At 43.1% G+C, this 17,137-nt stretch overlaps 1 protein-coding gene across 1 annotated transcript in view; it reads right to left on the bottom strand.

The window, feature by feature from the left end:
- The window catches only part of ASPSCR1 (ASPSCR1 tether for SLC2A4, UBX domain containing), a gene marked incomplete at its 5' end in the record, with an annotated part of 51,154 nt that overhangs the window by 19,479 nt on the left and 14,538 nt on the right, over positions 1–17,137 (bottom strand). The window contains 6 exons of the mRNA XM_082008237.1: positions 4,190–4,242; positions 4,548–4,610; positions 5,532–5,598; positions 6,464–6,545; positions 9,003–9,142; positions 16,055–16,493. Of these exons, the coding sequence (XP_081864363.1) occupies positions 4,190–4,242; positions 4,548–4,610; positions 5,532–5,598; positions 6,464–6,545; positions 9,003–9,142; positions 16,055–16,493 (844 nt within the window). The remainder of the gene's footprint in view (positions 1–4,189; positions 4,243–4,547; positions 4,611–5,531; positions 5,599–6,463; positions 6,546–9,002; positions 9,143–16,054; positions 16,494–17,137) is intronic.

Here is a 17,137-nt window from a genome sequence, read left to right as displayed (position 1 = left end):
GTCCTTCTCCATGGCAAGAGAAAAGGAAGGCAAGAGACCAGCGTGGCTGAGTACAGACCTGATGGGCAAACTAAAGGGCAAGAAGGAAATGCACAGGCAGTGAAAGCAGGGACAGGTATCCTGGGATGAGTACAGGGACACTACCCAGTTGTGTAGGTTTGAGGTCAGGAGGGCCAAGGTGTGGCTGGAGCTGAACTTGGCAAGGGATGCAGAGAATAATAAGAAGGGCTTCTACAGGTATGTCAGCCAGAAAAAGGAAGGTCAAAGAAAGCGTACCCTCCATGAGGACCAAGACTGGCAAACTGGTAACAACGGATGAGGAGAAGGCTGAGGTACTGAATGACTTCTTTGCCTTAGTCTTCACTGGCAGTGTCTCCTCTCACACCTCTTGAGGGGATGGACTACAAGATGGGGACTGGAGGAGCAAAGTCCCTCCCAGTGCAAGAGAAGATCAGGTTCGAGAACACCTGAGGAACCTGAACATGCACAAGTCTATGGGTCCTGATGAGATGCATCACAGAGTCCTGAGGGAACTGGCTGATGTAGTTGCCAAGCCACTCTCCATGGTATTTTAAAAGTCTGGCACTCAGGTGAAGTCACTGGTGACTGGAAAAAGGGTAACGTTGCACATATTTTTAAAAAAGGTAGCAAGGAGGACCCTGGGAACTACTGACCTGTCAGCCTCACCTCTATGCCTGGGAAGATCATGGAGCAGATCCTCCTAGAAGCTATGCTAAGGCACATGGAGGACCAGGAGGTTGATTAGATACAGCCAGCATGGCTTCACCAAGGGCAAGTCCTGCCTGACCAACCTAGTGGCCCTCTACAATGGAGTGACCACAGCAGTGGACAAGGGAAGAGCAACCGATGTCATCTATCTGGACTTCTCTAAGGCCTTTGACACGGTCCCCCACAATATCCTCCTCTCTAAATTGAACAGATATGGATTTGATGGGTGGACGGTTCAGTGGATGAGGAATTAGTTGGATGGTCGCATCCAGAAGGTAGTGGTCAACGGCTCAATGTCCAGAGGGAGACCAGTGACGAGCAGTGTCCCTCAGGGGTCCTGTACTGGGACCAGTGCTTTTTAATGTCATAGACAGTGGGATCGAGTGCACCCTCAGCAAACCTGCAGATGACACGAAGCTGAGTGGTGTGGTTGACACGCCTGAGGGACGGGATGCCATCCAGAGAGACCTGGACAAGCTCAAGGAATGGGCCCATGTGAACCTCATGAGGTTCAACAAGGCCAACTGCAGGGTCCTGTACCGGGGTTGGGGCAACCCCCAGTATCAGTACAGGCTGGGGGATGAAGGGATCAAGAGCAGCCCTGCCAAGAAGGTCTTGGGGGTACTGGTGGATGAAAAGCTGGACATCAGCTGGCAATGTGTGCTCATAGCCCAGAAGGCCAACCGTATGCTGGGCTGCATCAAAAGAAGCGTGACCAGCAGGTCGAGGGAGGGAATTCTGCCCCTCTGCTCCGCTCTGATGAGACCCCACCTGGAATACTGCGTCCAGCTCTGGAGCCCTCAGCACAGGAAAGACATGGACCTGTTGGAGAGAGTCCAGAGGAGGCCACAAAAATGATCAGAGGGACAGAAAACCTCTCCTATGAAGAAAGGCTGAGAGAGTTGGAGTTGTTCAGCCTGGAGAAGAAGAGGCTCCAGGGAGACCTTATTGCTGCCTTCCAGTACTTAAAGGGGGCTTATAAGAAAGATAGAAAGATGGGGACAGACTTTTTAGCAGGGTCTGTAGCAATAAGACAAGGGACAATGGTTTTAAACTAAAAGAGGGTGCATTTAGACTAGATATAAGGAAGAAATTTTTCACAATGAGGGTGGTGAAACGCTGCCACAGGTTGCCCAGACAGGTGGTAGATACCCCATCTCTGGAAAGATTCAAGGTCTGGTTGGACAGGGCTCTGAGCAACCTGATCCAGTTAAAGATGTCCCTGGTCATTGCAGGGGGGTTGGACTAGATGACCTTTACAGGTCCCTTCCAACTCAAAGACTCTATGATATTCTAGAGGAAAATGTCGCATACGGGGTAGGGGAGAATATCACTTCCTACAGCGACACTGAAAAGAAAGCAGTATATTTTGTAGGGACACAAGTCTGAAGGCTGAGACAGGAAATCTAGGAACACATCCCAGCCAAATCTTAGAAAAAACAGAAAAACACCCATTTTATGCAGGTGACCTCTGCTGATGATACCTGCAGAGAGACCATGCTTCGAAATGATGAAAAAAGCTTTCCAAAAACCATGTTAGAAAATGTGTGTAAAGGAACTCTCAGTGAGGGATGTGCTCAGACATGACCGTTTAGGACTGAAAAAAAAAAAGAAAGGGAGGGGAAAAAAAAAAGATACAGAGAAAGGCAGAGAGTAGTGTGCATGTGCCATGTCAGACCAGTCTGTACTAGTCACAGCTCTGTGGCTGCTTCCCTTGCCTCAGAACTGCTAACAAGTGCAGAACATTTTTTATTATCTGCTGTTCCTCTGAATGTTTTCCAAATATATCATTAGCAATGCAACCATAGCCAGTTTCCCCTTCATGGGATTTCTCTGAAATCTGAAGACAAGATTTGTCCTTTGCATTTCCCATCATGGTTACCATGTGTGCTTTGAGACAGTGTTTTGGGTGGCAGATGTGGGTGAGATGGGACAAGTCAGAGGAAGCTGGGAGAACTGCATTTATGCCTGCATGGCAAAATCTCCTGGCTCAAAGACACAAAGTGCTTTCCACTGATATTTTCATTAACTAAAATATACAAAATGGCTTTGAAAAGAAAAATCGTTGTTCTCCCCACCCACAATAACATTACGTCTTACCAACACATACACTGTCCCGCTCCTGTTGCTGGGAGAAGCACAGCCACACACGCTGCACGTTCAAACAGAGGCCATGGTCAAGCAGAGAGTGAGAAGGCTGATAAAAACAGAGCAGTCCTCAGGCTGTGAAGCTGGGTAGAGGCCAAAAGCTACTGCATAGCAATTCCTGAACCACAGAACCAAACAGGGCCATGATCCCCGAGAAGCTCAAGACTCCCTAGGAAGCTAAACCTGTCACAGGCATGGTGACAATACAAGGAATTCCAACATCAACACAACCACTCTCAAAACTTAAAATTTCAGCAAAGAATTCTTAACAGGGTGTTAGGAAGGGGAGAGACTTCCCACTGTGAACACAGAGATCCACACTTCGCTTCCCTGAACATTCAGTAGTCTAAAAGTGAGTGCACGTGTATCTCTTCCACATAGTCTAGTCAGGAAGTTGTGGAATTTGGAAAGCTCCATTACAAACAACTTCAGAGGCATGCTAATCCCTACCTAATTCACCACGCTGCCTGAAAGGTCCCTTTCTCTATTCCTCTCCCTGCCCCACCCCCTTCTGCTCTCTCAGGGGCATCAAGCAAAAACTCTCACTGCAGTCCGCTTGACCCTTTACACTGCAAGTGATCTTCAGTGCACCACTCTACAAACGTCCATGAAGTTCTGAATGACAGCCCATTTTAAACATGGTGAGTATGGGGCAAAGTCACTGGCAAAATGACTCAATCAGTCTCTTAACACATGTGTGATTTACATGGCCAAGAGTCCCTGGCCAAAGACTTTAAGACCACTTTATTTGACATTTGCAAAATACCTCCAGGAATCTGGATTTGAAAAAACTAAACTTCAGCCTTTGAGAAAAGTCTCTCCCCTCGATGTACAAGCTGGATTAAAATAAATTCTCACATAGTCATTACCAAAAAGGTCAGATTTTTGTCTAATAGAGCTTCTAGTTCCCACTGTAGAAATTGAAAAGTTATCTATTCAAATTCAGCATCACATCTCCTACTGTACTAGTCCAGCTACAGATACAGCAAACTCACATTAGCTCAGCTCTTACAATCATGTTTCAAGATTAAATACAGTTCAGACTCCGTAAGGCACTGAGTGTATGTATGCAACAATGCGAACCCCCCCCAACCCTGCCACAATATGCCAGTGCGTATTGTTGCACAAGGTGGACCTCTTCTGGTGAAGAGCTTGTGCTCCAAAACACCTGGTTCCATTAGTCTTGGCTAAGCAGAAGCCTACAGGGATCACAACATTATACAGCTTTTTTTAAAAGTAACTAAAGCATATGGCGGGGTGAAGGGGAGCAGCAAGTCAGAGAGAATCACAGAGCACACGTGTAAGTCCTTACCTCAAAGAGTGTCAAACTTTCATCGTTCAAGATGATTCTGGGAGGTGCAATAACTGAAGTTAAAAGACAAGTTACAAAACAGGACCACCCAGCAACCGAAACAATAAATACAACAGGAATGGGAGGGATTACTGCTCTTTAAAGGAATGACACATTCACACTGCCCACATAGGCTTCTTATTAGGCAGAAGCATAATGTGGCTAAGTGAGCAGGTTACACCTTCTTCGCACTCTGAGGCTGTATTTAGGCAAGGAATTCCCCCCCAGGTCATACCTCACAATCACAAGATCCCATATGCAGCACAGCTAGGAATAGGCTTTGTAAAGTAAGGCCAAATATTACCAGCAGCACACTCACACAAGTAAAACGGCAAGTCTGCATCTGCAAGGTGGCTTCTTACGAAGTCTCTCAAAATGCCAACTGTGAAAAAAGGAGAGGAAGGCTTGCTGAATTACAGTTATTTCTTCAGGTGCTGAGCAAAAAGGCTAAACTGTACCAGCAGAACCGCCCTCTACAATGTCTATAGATTGCCTTTTCCTCAAAAGAATACTGTTACTATTACAGATACCTTGGAGAAAAACAAACAAATAAACAACACCCCCAAAATCACTTAGACATGCTGGTCCCTTGGCAAAATCTAAGGATGTCAGTGAAGTTCCTCCTATGAAATCCAATAGCAGCTGCAAGATTTGGAGAGACTAGCCAGGTGAGACTCTGGTAGCTAGTTATTGTTCCATACAAAAGTATAAAAAAATTATGTGGGTAACCATCACTGCCAGCTGAGAATAAGAGGATCTCAATTAACAATAGTAAGAGCTACTCGGTGTATGGTCAGACTACCTTTTGTGAACTGATGGAAGCAGAAAGGTTCATCCCCTGTCATTCTTATTAGAGTAGGTAAAGCTTCTTTTCCTTCTTCCTGTTTTGTTTTGGATTGGGGGTAGGGTGTTTTTTCCCCAAAACTTTTTAAGCTTTAACATAGAGGAAGTGTCCAAACTCATGTCAGTAGCATACCATTTGGACACAAACAATGGGATATCAAGTAGGACAGTTTCCTGAGCACAAGTATTTTGCCATCAAGAGGCTTGACAGTCTCCATCAAGTAGTCCTGGAAATAAACTCCCCTTAACTATGTTAATTACCCCAGGCCCTTTTCTCATGACGTTCAGGGGCCATATAAGGACAGTGTAACTAGCTACTGCTGCTTTTTCAGAGCAGTATTACCTCCCTGGACAGCAGAAAGATCTGTCCAGAGCCACTCCCTTTTGTCACACAACTAATTAATGATGAGTGAGGTTAGCTGCAGCTACACAGACTGAAGAGCAAGGTGGTTGCTCTTACCAGTTTCACTAGGACGGAAGATCCCCTGTAGAACATGACGGTCTGGAAAATGGACTCTCAAAACCACCTAAGTCAGAGGCAAAGCACATTAGGTTAATTGTTTATGGCTGTTCTGTAACACCTGTCCTTGGCTTAGAATTTACGAGCAAGTTGTTTGCTTTTTTTAAATGGGGAGATTTGAGATATTTACTCTACAGAGGTAGAATAGCATACTGACTAACGATTAGTGTGCGGCTCCTCAGAGAACATGGGCTCTCTGCCTTTCAAAGGCTGTAAGAGCTGATCTAGAGAAACAGTATGTTGTACAATGCAGCAGTACTTATTCAGAGAGTAGGAGCTCCCTGTGCTAAGTGATGCACAAAGTAGAAAGTCACCCATGGACAGGCATAGACAGCGTATCAGTATCTTGAAGCATCCATAGCAGCAGGAATCCTCCCACCATATGTCTGAAGTAACTGGTTCCATTCTAACTCGGTAACTTAGTATCTCTTTTTTTTTTTTGGCACTAAATCACCAAAGACAAAAACTGCATTAGGATCTTATTTACAGAGTAAGAAATGGCAAATCTGTACCATCTTATAATTTAACTTGTAATGAATGAGATACTATCAAAATGTAAGAGTCTACAGAGGAGAGGAAGACAGGAAAGCTCAATCATACAGACTGATGTGTGCACAACCTAAGGGTTTTGCAACATATGGAAAAAAATAAAAGGAGCTTTATTGCCTGCCACTCAACCATATTATTACAGGCCAACTGAGTTTACATGGTACAACTGTTATGCAAGTCTCACTTAACAATTAACAGGGACAGGAATTTGAAAAGTTTTCCTATAAGTAGCTCCAGATTCTGTTGATCACAATTGATTCCCAAAGTTACTCAATCCCCAAGTCTAGACTAGCCAGAGGGATTGGAAAAACAAGAAAGGCTACCTTTGGGTAACGCTCTAACTTTTCCTTCAGCTGAGCCTCCCTCAAAGACTTTGTCATCAGTGGAGCTTCTTCCAGGCGTTTCCTAGATACATGGGAAGAAAACAAGCCGTCTCTTCTGTAATTTTAAGATGTATTTTTATTTTCTTAAGAAAGCAAAAGGTCCAAGCAGGGCTGATGAGAACTGCTCAACTGTTCCATGTATCCCCCACAGCATTTTCCCCACCTCCTGTGGTTCCTACCCAAAAATCTCATATATGGAACTATTGAGCATCAGTACCAATACTGTATAAAATCACTTTTATTGTACAAGTTTAAATATAAGTTCACTATAGCAGATGCCAGAAAAGATACTATGAAGAGCAAGGGAAATGTTTGCTTAGACTACTCAAGAAGAGATGGGCTTATTAATCCAATAAAACAAAGACTAAAGTTGGATGTGATTATTCCAGGGACAAGGAAGAGCTACCGAAGCTGAAAAACAATGCTGGCACAAGAAATTAATTGCTATTAATTAAAAACAGGGAAACAAAACAAAAATTAGAAGTTTCAGATCATTCAAGAACTGGCATTATAGACTGGTGTTTTAAAAGGAGTAGTGGATGCAAAAAAAAAAAAAAAATCTATCTGTATTTAAGATGAAAAAATAAATTCAAGAAAACAATAACATATTTTCCTGTAAGTAAAGAAATAAGCTTAGAGCCAGCAGATCCCATGTTCAGCGTTAGTCCCTTTTCCTTGTTTGCACTTAATTCTGAGCAAGCGATTTACTAGGCTAGATTTTGGTGAAATATCTGATCAGGTAATTCTGCACAAGTATTTGCAAGTTAATCTCTTAAACCTATACAGTTTGAAGGACCTCTTTTTACTTTTAAGAATCATCAAGTTATCTCAGGAAGAGCTGCTGAACAAAAAAAAAAAAAAAATACAGGCTTACTCCACCGACTGTACCCAGAACTGTCAGCTGGTTACACCACGTTCCAAGACGCTCTGAAAGTGCCAGCTCACAATCTGAAAACAAACATGAAACTAACCTTCTCCATTCCTTCTTTGTGTACCAGCTGCTGATTCATACCAATTCGCAGCTCTTCATGAAGTCAGAATTAAATTCTAATTGCATTTAAAATATTACATTGTATGCAGCTAGTTTTTGTTTACATTCACCATCTGAGATCAGAAGCCAACTGGTATCAGTTTCATGTGTAACTTGCCTTTATTTTTATCCCTGGCTGTGAGGGGAAAAGGGATTACAAGCCTCAGCAAATTTGGAAATTAGGTCTTTTTTTGAGGGGACTGTATTCCAGTAACCCCCAACCAAATGATCTACATTTGTACCACTAAATACTCTAGATCCACAAGTGGCAGAGCAATTTTCAGGCCAATCTGTGTACTCATGTGGATTTCAGCAGACTGGGGATGGGGGTGGAAATCAGTTCTAAATAAAAAGTTCAACTCACACTTGGTTACAGTGTAAAGTAGGCTGTCCCAGTGTCTCAGAGAATGCTTGTAATATTTAAAGGAATGTTATGGTCTGCTTGAGATTAAATACATTCATGAAATTAATTTCTTTAAGGAACATATAGATAACAAAATGCTGTTGTGATTGGAAGCCTAGTTTATCTTAATCTGAGTTTTTAGTTCAGAACTGGAATAAAAGTACAGTAAAATCATGAATATTTGACAGCAAGCTACTTCAACAGTGAGATGCATAGTTAGTCCAGCTTCCTATATTTCTTCCCCCTCTTTGTGCATGTTCCAAACAAACATTCTCATGTCTTGATTTGTGGCTAAGTTTGATTTTGCTTTATTTCCATTTGGGTAATGTCTCAAAGTGAGTCTTTTCTGATGAGGTCTAATAAAAAGTTAATTCTGTTACTTAAGATACAAGGTGTTTCTTACTGGCTGAAAATGCTACTAGCTACTACTGAAGTCAGTGGAAGTTATTCATATGAAGCTAGATCATTGTGGTCATATATTTGTCCACCACAAGTTACAAAAACAGATAGCAAGAGTTCACCACTGCTTTGGGCCTGTAGCAAATAAGGGCACATCTAATTACAAAGGCAGTGGTTTCTCTTCCATAAGAAGGGAGAAGGAAAGAAAGAAAAAAGAGGTGGGGTATTAAGTGGCTTTGAATAACTCAGTGAAGTGCAGAACATGGGAAGGAATCTTTCTCTTAATCCTTTCTCAGTGAGGGCCCATCCCTGATTAGCTTGAGGTTGTCAGATAAACTTACCACCACATAGGCATCACAGACACTTCATGATGAAATTTTCAACATCCATGTGAAACTGTTATCCCATGCACAAATGCTCAACCAATTCACATAAAAACATAGGTTCTGCCACAGAAACATGACATAACCCTTGAACTCAACCGGCATAAAGGGTAGAGATTTCCGGTGCTGATCATTAATTCCACACCCTCTAACTTATATACAACCCTTTACCTAGAGATCACAGCCAGCTATAGGTGCATAGTGTCACTCGGCTCAATAAGAGGATATGGAGCAATCTCAGTCGCCAGCACAAAGGGAACTTGCCTCTCACTCTGCAGCTGTGCCAAACGTTTCCGTACATCATCCACTGTAACTTCAAAAAACTGATCAGGAAGTTCTTCTGGAGCAGCAGGAAGTGGTTCTAGTAGGTCTAGGTGACATACAAGTGGCTCTCGTTCTACAAGCTAGAGAATAAAAATGAGCTTTGATTAGTCTTAAATGCATTGCTTTGCTTATGCTATAAGGCTCCTGAAAAAAGTAAAAGGGCAGCATTTGCAAACTCAACTACAATCACTGCTGTGGAATTCAGGTCACTAAGATCAGACTAACTATATAGAGGTTGCCAGTGTTGTCACACTTATAGTTGATAGAGCTTGGGGCGCAATTCCTCCCAACAAGCAGTAGGAATCTATATTGTCAGATGAGTCACACCCTAGAAGTTAGCTGCTCTCCACTGTCAGTATAGGAAGCCCAGGGTAATAATCTCTGCAGTCATCTAATGTAAGGAGAGATGACTCCTTTCCAGGAGTATGATATTTTGGTATTTTGCAGATGAACCATACTTCTAGGTAGTTACAAGCTTGTTACATGTACTCAGAAATTACTCCTATCCCAAAACCGTAACCTACCTCTCTGCTCTACTCCAAACCTCTCTCAGCATGTAATCACCTCCTCACCATTCTGCAGGCAGCATACATTTTACACAGGTGCTATTCTGTGTAATACAGACTATAAACTGCCCTTTTAAGTTTTTCATCTGCTCCTGGGTCGCACGGTATCTTCTATTCTCTTCACTTCACCTTCTCTTGCCACAAAAACCAACAGCACCAGTTCCCAACAGGGGCTCGCTCCATTTCTTCTTACTCCAGAGAACTGTTTTGGTAAGGTAGTTTTTGACCTGTTGAGTTCTCTGAACTGAGCCACTGTAGGGTTTCATTGTATGTGTCTCAAATTTTTACCCTGGCTTCTGGTGTGCAGAAAGCTCCCTTAGACAGTGAAAACCCTTTTGTTTTGCACTTACAAAGTACTTTGCACTGAAATCAACCTTTGTTGCAGGCAAAGCAGACAGATGCAAGGGGATCAGTTCACTGTATGCAGTAGCTGCAATAAAGGTACTTAATACATTTATTGGCAACTTTTCCTACACCCCAGATCCTGAGGATAGGCCATTCAAACAGCACACAGACCTCAAACAGACAAGATATCCCTCTCACCTGCACAGGAGGGCACAGGCAGCCTGGCCCCTCTGCTTCCCCTGCCTCCAAAGCCCAGCACTGGGAATTGGATATCATGATGGCAAACCCTTCAGCACAATTGTGTCCTGGCCTATAACTGCAGCTGCAGTTATTAAAAGAAATAAACAAACAAAAAAAAAAAACCAACACCAAAACCGACAACCCCCAAAAAACCCAAACCAAACCAAAACACACACACACATCCAACCTATTAGACAAAGAGCATTTGCTGTCTCTGAAGGGAGAATGACATTATGTATCCCTCCCAATTTAGAAAAGGTTAGATACCGGCTACCATCCCTCATATCAAAAACTGCAGCTGTGTCAGTATGTGAGTATAAACCACTACCGAAGCCAAATACAGAAGAGGCAGTTACACCTATTGGCTCTTGAACAATTCAAACTTTTTAAATCATAGAAATGTTTAAATGCAGCAAGCCTGAAAACAAACAGAACAGTGTATTGCAGGCTATAGGAGATGCAGGAGGAGGGGGAAGGAGTCCATGACTGAAGACCCCCATGAGAACAAAAACTTGCATAATTAATACAGCATTTCTTTACAGTCAGCTACCAGCCTAACACAGCTCTAGGCTCAATGAACAAACCTGATGCCCATTTCTTCGCCCCTTATTCCCTCATATACTCTTTCCAATCCTAATTAATGCCCGAATGCCCTCCTTCCATCTCTTCCATCCATTCTCCCTTCCCCCAGGCACAGGCCCCTTGGGAACAGAAGGAGTCTCCCTCAATTGTCAGGAGCAACAACACAAATTACAAGGCAATGTTCACTCTGCTTGTGGGCACTAAAGGGTAATTTGAGAAATTAAAAGAGCGAGGTTGTGTGGGTGGGACCCTTGGCTACTTTTAGAAAGTTGAGCAGGGTCAGCTCTAACTAGTGGGTGAAGGAGCCTGATTGCAGCTTCCCCAGAGCTGGGGGGGGCAGGGGGCAGGGGAGGAATGCCCAGCACGGCAGGAGTGATCCTGAGCGTGCAGAGCCACCCTCTGGGAAAGGGCCTGTTGCACAATGCTCCTAACCGCTGCCCGCAGCTGGTCTGATAAGGTCAGATCGATGTCAGAGGCCAGAGGGAATTGATCAGGCCTCCGCAATAATCACGTATACTTCAACCTCCTCAAACAGGCTTAAGTTTAATTTCATTCTAAACACACACATATTGAAAATAGACTTCTTCAAAAAAAAAAAAAAAAAAAAAAAAGAACAACTGAGCAGGCATATCCTACGGCATGTTGTGAAGGGTGCTGGGATACGATGGAGAGAATTCCGATGTCTACATCAGGAAATCCTAGACTTACCATTTAGTATTTAGCAAGCATTTTAGCTAATCCTAACAGTAGCAGGATTCCATAGTGAAAGAGTCACTGCCCAAACCATGGTAGTAGCTAAAGACTTCAGCCAAGACATCAGAAATCACAAGACAGCAGAAGACAGACATTTCTTCCAGTCTTAAGTGTTCACCCTTCTTCCTTGCTGTGGTTTCACTGCTCCAAGACCACGGCATGTTAGAAATGTCATTCAAGTGTCACCTTCCAGACATCTTCGTTCAAACAAATGGGTCTTCATTGCCAACAAGGTACTGCAAATGGGCAGTCAGGAACTTCCCCTCTAGAGCCATTCCCCAGCCTACCAGAACTACCTACGTGATGCCATATGAAATCCACTACTTCCCAGACATAAATGCCCTGTTCTTGACCTCCAACTTACATCCAGCCAAGATGTCCCTGTTTAATTCTCTGCAGCATACCTATGCTGGCCCCACACAGACACACAGCTACCTTTTAGCTGTAAGTCTCTAATTTTATCTGCTTCCCCAGCCAACACTGAACGCTGAATATCTTAAATTCCGAACCAAGACACGTCACTTAGCTACTACTTAACATGAAGAAACATACTTTTCTGTACAGAAGGAGCAGATCTGCATGTCTAACAAGACTGCAAAAATACACAATTAGAGGAAGAATTCCCTAATATTAAATTTTAAGCTAACACTTGATAACAGAGCAAGACATCTGGAGAGAGCTGCAATGAACGAGTTTTTGTGAAACATAATTCAGGTGGTTTGAGCTTGCTTTTCAGAGTTTCTGCAACTCAATTCCAGAATTGCATAACAGGGTCTGATCAGAGAAGGGCAGCACAAGGCATCTACTAAGCACTGCTCAGCAACCAAAAGACATCATGATTTTGCCTCTGAGGATGCAAAGACTGCCACATCATAATAATATCATAATATCTCTTCTGCAATGTATATAACACCTCATGGTATCAACCATACATCTCATCTCCTTACAGACATAAGAAACACTCTTCAGAGAGAAAGAGGTATCCATTCCTGTTGCTCTACCAGTTCTCTCTTTCTCCAGAGTCCAGCCATCATCCTGTTCCCCTTTCTTCATCCATTACCATTTGCTCACTTAGGTATTCCAATTAGGCATCTCTCAATTTGAGTACTCTCAATACAGCCTTATTTTAATGCGTCACCAACAATCCTAAAGCGCAGACAGAATCCAAAAGCTACCTTCCCACGGCAAATTACAAAAAGGAGGCTACCAGGTACACCAGCTCGCTTCCCAGTCCACTACACATCTAGTGTTTTCTGCAACGGTGACAAAAGGTAACCACCTCCTGTAACAATAAATGACCACCATATGGCAGTTTCTACCTTCCATTACATAACTCTGGAGGAAAACAAGCAGTGCATTTTGCTGTCATATTTCCATCAGCGATACCTTTCAGGAGCCAAAGATGCTGCGTTATGGTTTGTCACCTTCATTTTTCAAAGTCTCTACTTGTACTACTAAAGTTGAGATGTTAGGCACTTTTCACCAGTAGGCTGAAGCCATCTATTCACAGCAGTGTCTACTATGCAGTCTACAAAACTGCCGTCTATGCAATAAAGCCAGGTATCAGGAAGAATGCAGTTCATTCTATGGTCACCACCCCAGACCTAACTAAGCAGGTAAGCTGAGGAAAACTTTTATTTCATTTTAAATGAACTAGTGGCTATTGTGCTTTCCACAGCAGCAAGCTCTCCCTGGAGACCCACCTCCTCAGGGAGCTCTAATCTCATGGGGAATCTGGTGTAAAGTTACCTTCTAATAATATTAATGTTCTGACATCAAAGTCAGCATGCAGCTGTCTGTAAACCATCTTTAGCCCAAGAAATGAAGGGACGCCGGCACAGATTTTATCCAGCCTCTCTCTTCAGCTTCAAAAACCACACACAGGCAAAGCATTAATGGGAAGATTCTTTTACAAAAATGGACCTTTGATGTTTAAAAATAATTTGTTTTGTTTTGGGTTTTTTCCTCAGGACTGAAAAGGGACAAAAAGCAGATGCCATGTGGCTAGCCCTGCTCTGCTGTTGCTGCTGAGAGCAAGGAGAGTGGAGGATGGCAGGAATGGAGGAGGGAACAAAATGTAATCAATCAGCAGCAAAGCACCAGAGATCAAAGGGCTTGAAAGCAGCAGTCAAAATCACATGCTGTTTAACACAAGGGCAGAACCCCCCCAACAGAATCTGCAGCTGCTTCCAAAGCTGCTCTCAAACTGGAAAGAAGGCTGGCTCCAGAAGTGCCTCTGAGTGGTTTGAACTGGACTGCAACTCCGAGAAAGATGCCTGATCATGAGAGTCCTTAGGCCACTGCTGTTCAGCGCTGTTCCCCATAGCACAATTTCACATTAAGCGGTAGCCAGTAAAACAATAAAATGAGTTCTGTCTCTCCAGCCAGCATACAGAGAAGTGTGGATAACAGGACTGGTGAAGAATAAACCACAGACGCCCGCACTTCTTCCTTCCTTCCTTTCAAACACAATTGAAACTCCTCCTTTCCAAATCTCTCATAGGTGAGAGTGTGACTGAAGCAAACAACACATTAGACTGGACAAATCACCCAGCCTACTGTTTAGTTCTCAATGCTCAGGGTCTGCTCCAAAAGGTTAAATAACACAGATTAGGTGGACCCAAACATGTTTCTGATACACTGAAATATTCACCACTGGGTTGGCAAGGCCTCTTTCTGCTACATTTGTAACTGCTCCAGAGTCCTTCCAGGGTCTGCCTTCTGAAGAATTCAGAAAATCATCAAGAGTGGACTGCAACTACAAAGAAGTCAACCAAGGTAGAATCTCTACATCTACATGACAGCATACACATAGTTTTGCTAAATTCCTCCTGGATCAAGCTCCCTTTGAACCTCATCAGGCACCCTTTCTTTCTACTTACAGCTTTCCATTGTTTAAGCTCCTGGCTGGATCAGAACCAGAGATAAACACAAATCCCCAATTCTATGAGGTACTTAAGAGTGGGAAACAGCGAAGGGGATCTCTGAACACTAAAGCCAGCCCTAATGATGATGTGTGTAGTGAAGGAGCAAAGGAAAGAGCTGGTCACAGACAATCCAGGATGTGAAATTCCCAATGCATAATAATGTGGGGTAAGTTATTAATTTAATGCCTCTTGTACTTTGTTTTACGCTACTTGCCAGACGTATACAACCTTGCTAAAGGCATTCAATTCCATACTGCTGCCCTACAGAAAGCATACTTAACATCATTGAAAGGCCATCCTGTGATGGCATTACAGGACTCAAGTCATCAGTTCTGGCATCTCTACATGGGCTAAAGTATTTTTAATTTTAACCAATACAGTTTTACTTCAGAGACACCAACAATGATGATGGATGTGCAATCTGTCTTTCTGGGAAAAGGGTTCGAGAAAGGTAGACTTTATTTAAGAAGCAGGATACTTTAGAGCAAGACAGAAAACACTTTTCTATGCAAGCAGACATGCAAGAGAAGGAAAAAGATGGAAGGTTTCTTCTTCATCTGCAATACTAAGAAAATTAAGACTCACAGAAAGGATGGGACTAGACTGAAAGGAAGATAAGAGGTCCAGACCTGTTTTTTTCAAATATCAAACTCCTGGCACTTAAGATGCAACTGCAGATGAAAAATTCCTTTCCTGGATCTATACCTCTTACATTCTACCACTCATGTTACTCGAAGAGTTGAACTATAAGTCAGAGTGACCACAGGCTCTGAGCTGTGAGGAAGCAGATGTTAACAACTACCAGCATAGGATACTGCTGTTACAATAGCTTTACTATGGAGTTCCACGTTCCACAGAAAGGGTCAGACAAGAAATCGGAGCACACCTTACAACCTAAGAGTTAGAAACTCTGACCATCTTCTCAGATCTTGGAAGTCATGGGATCAGGTTGCAACAAACCTATTAAGACTGCTTCTCCTCCTCGGACAATCCTATGACAAGCTAGAAAAGTTATCCCTTTCCATGTGTAAAACTTTACCAAGCTTATACTTTCTGCATGATATGAGAGATAAGTCAGTCACAACAAGCAGTAAGCATCTTCAGAGTATTATAAAACACAAGTCTGACCGAACTCTGCTCATCTTTAGCAAAATTACACAGCTGATAGCAATTTTTAAAAGAAGATCAACTACCCAAGGCTCAGGTGATAAAGTGGGCATTTGTTAATTAAATTTGCATGGAATATGAGGCACAGAGATTGAGGCTCTTCTGGACTGTGCTTTTAATGCAGTTGTGTTGCTTCTATCAAAACTGTTCTTCAAGGATACCTCAAGGTTCAAAACTTCGTTTGCCTCTGGACAGCAAATCCTTAAATTCCCATCCTTCATATCTATCATAAACTGTCCAAAATACAATACTTCCTTATTGAACTCTTGGCGGAACTGTATGTCACCAAGGCACGTAACCCTGTATTATGGGGCAAAAGTCTTAAATACGGAAATATTTTTCCTTGTAGGAGCTCAGCCTTGGGCAAAGTAGGATAAAAAAATGCCCTCATTGAAAACAAATTTTCCCTTACCTGTTCCTGCTCCTTTTGCAGTTCTTGGCTGTTTTTAGACTTCTTTGGCTTTGAAGGGCCTCCAGGGCTGGAAAAAGTTGTTGTCAGCTTTGAAAATGGCGTATCTAACCCAAGAGATGGTGCAGACACAGAAGAGTCCCCCAGACGCTGTCCATCTCCAAAAAAAGGGACAAATAGGGTAGACTCGGGCTCTGAGGAAGGCCATAGTTCCTCCAAGCTGGCATGAGATTCTCTAATCGAGTCCTGCTTGTCAGTGCAGCTGTTTAAAGACATGGCTACATCCCTGTGATCCAAGTCCTTTGGGAATGTGTTTGCTTGAGGTAGGGGCACATCCACTGCTCCTTCAATAGACGCTGGACTCACTGTCAGCTCATTACACTGCACTGTGGCACCCACAGCTTCCTCCAGACCAGATGAACTGCATTTCTTCATAACAACTCTTAAAGACACCAAAAGGAATAAAACCAAAATCATTTATCTTAACAGTACTGCCGTCCCCATTCTCAATGTGACCATGACACCAAAAAGACAGCTAGACTCAAATATACCACTAATTTAGTGATCTGCTTCCTCCAAACACTCACAAAGAACAAGCTCCAATTGCTCTGAAGTTGGGGGTGGGAAGTCAGGGGTTTGTGCAAAAAAATACAACAGGAACTATCCACTTCACAGGAAGAAAACTGCCTTCCAGGAAAAAGCAGCAGTCAGTTGTAAAGCACAGCTTCTAATCACTCTTGTCTTCTGTATATACTGCAAAGAACTGGCTAGAAGATCACAGAAAGGCTGTCATTGTCCCCGACCTCACCCTCCTCCCAAACAGTCAGCAGGAGGCACTGCAGGGTCTGGGAGTTTAAGGCCTGAAATCCAAAGCAGGGAAGAATGAAGTGGTATATGATTGTCCCCTCAGAGAGACTTTTAACTTTGAATTGTCTGTTTCACTCACAGTGAAAAAAAAGGGGGAAAAAAAAGAAAGCAGCAAACAAGCCCCTTTAATCTGCACATGACTGGTCAGTGCCAGCATCTGCAGCTGTGGGGAGCACATCTGGGCAGCAGTTTCAGATAAACAGGCAAATGCAATAATTA

This window comes from Phaethon aethereus (genome assembly GCF_964289735.1).
Source record: "Phaethon aethereus genome assembly, chromosome: 18".
Lineage (NCBI taxonomy): Eukaryota > Metazoa > Chordata > Aves > Phaethontiformes > Phaethontidae > Phaethon > Phaethon aethereus.
This window is presented reverse-complemented; position numbering and strand designations above follow the sequence as displayed.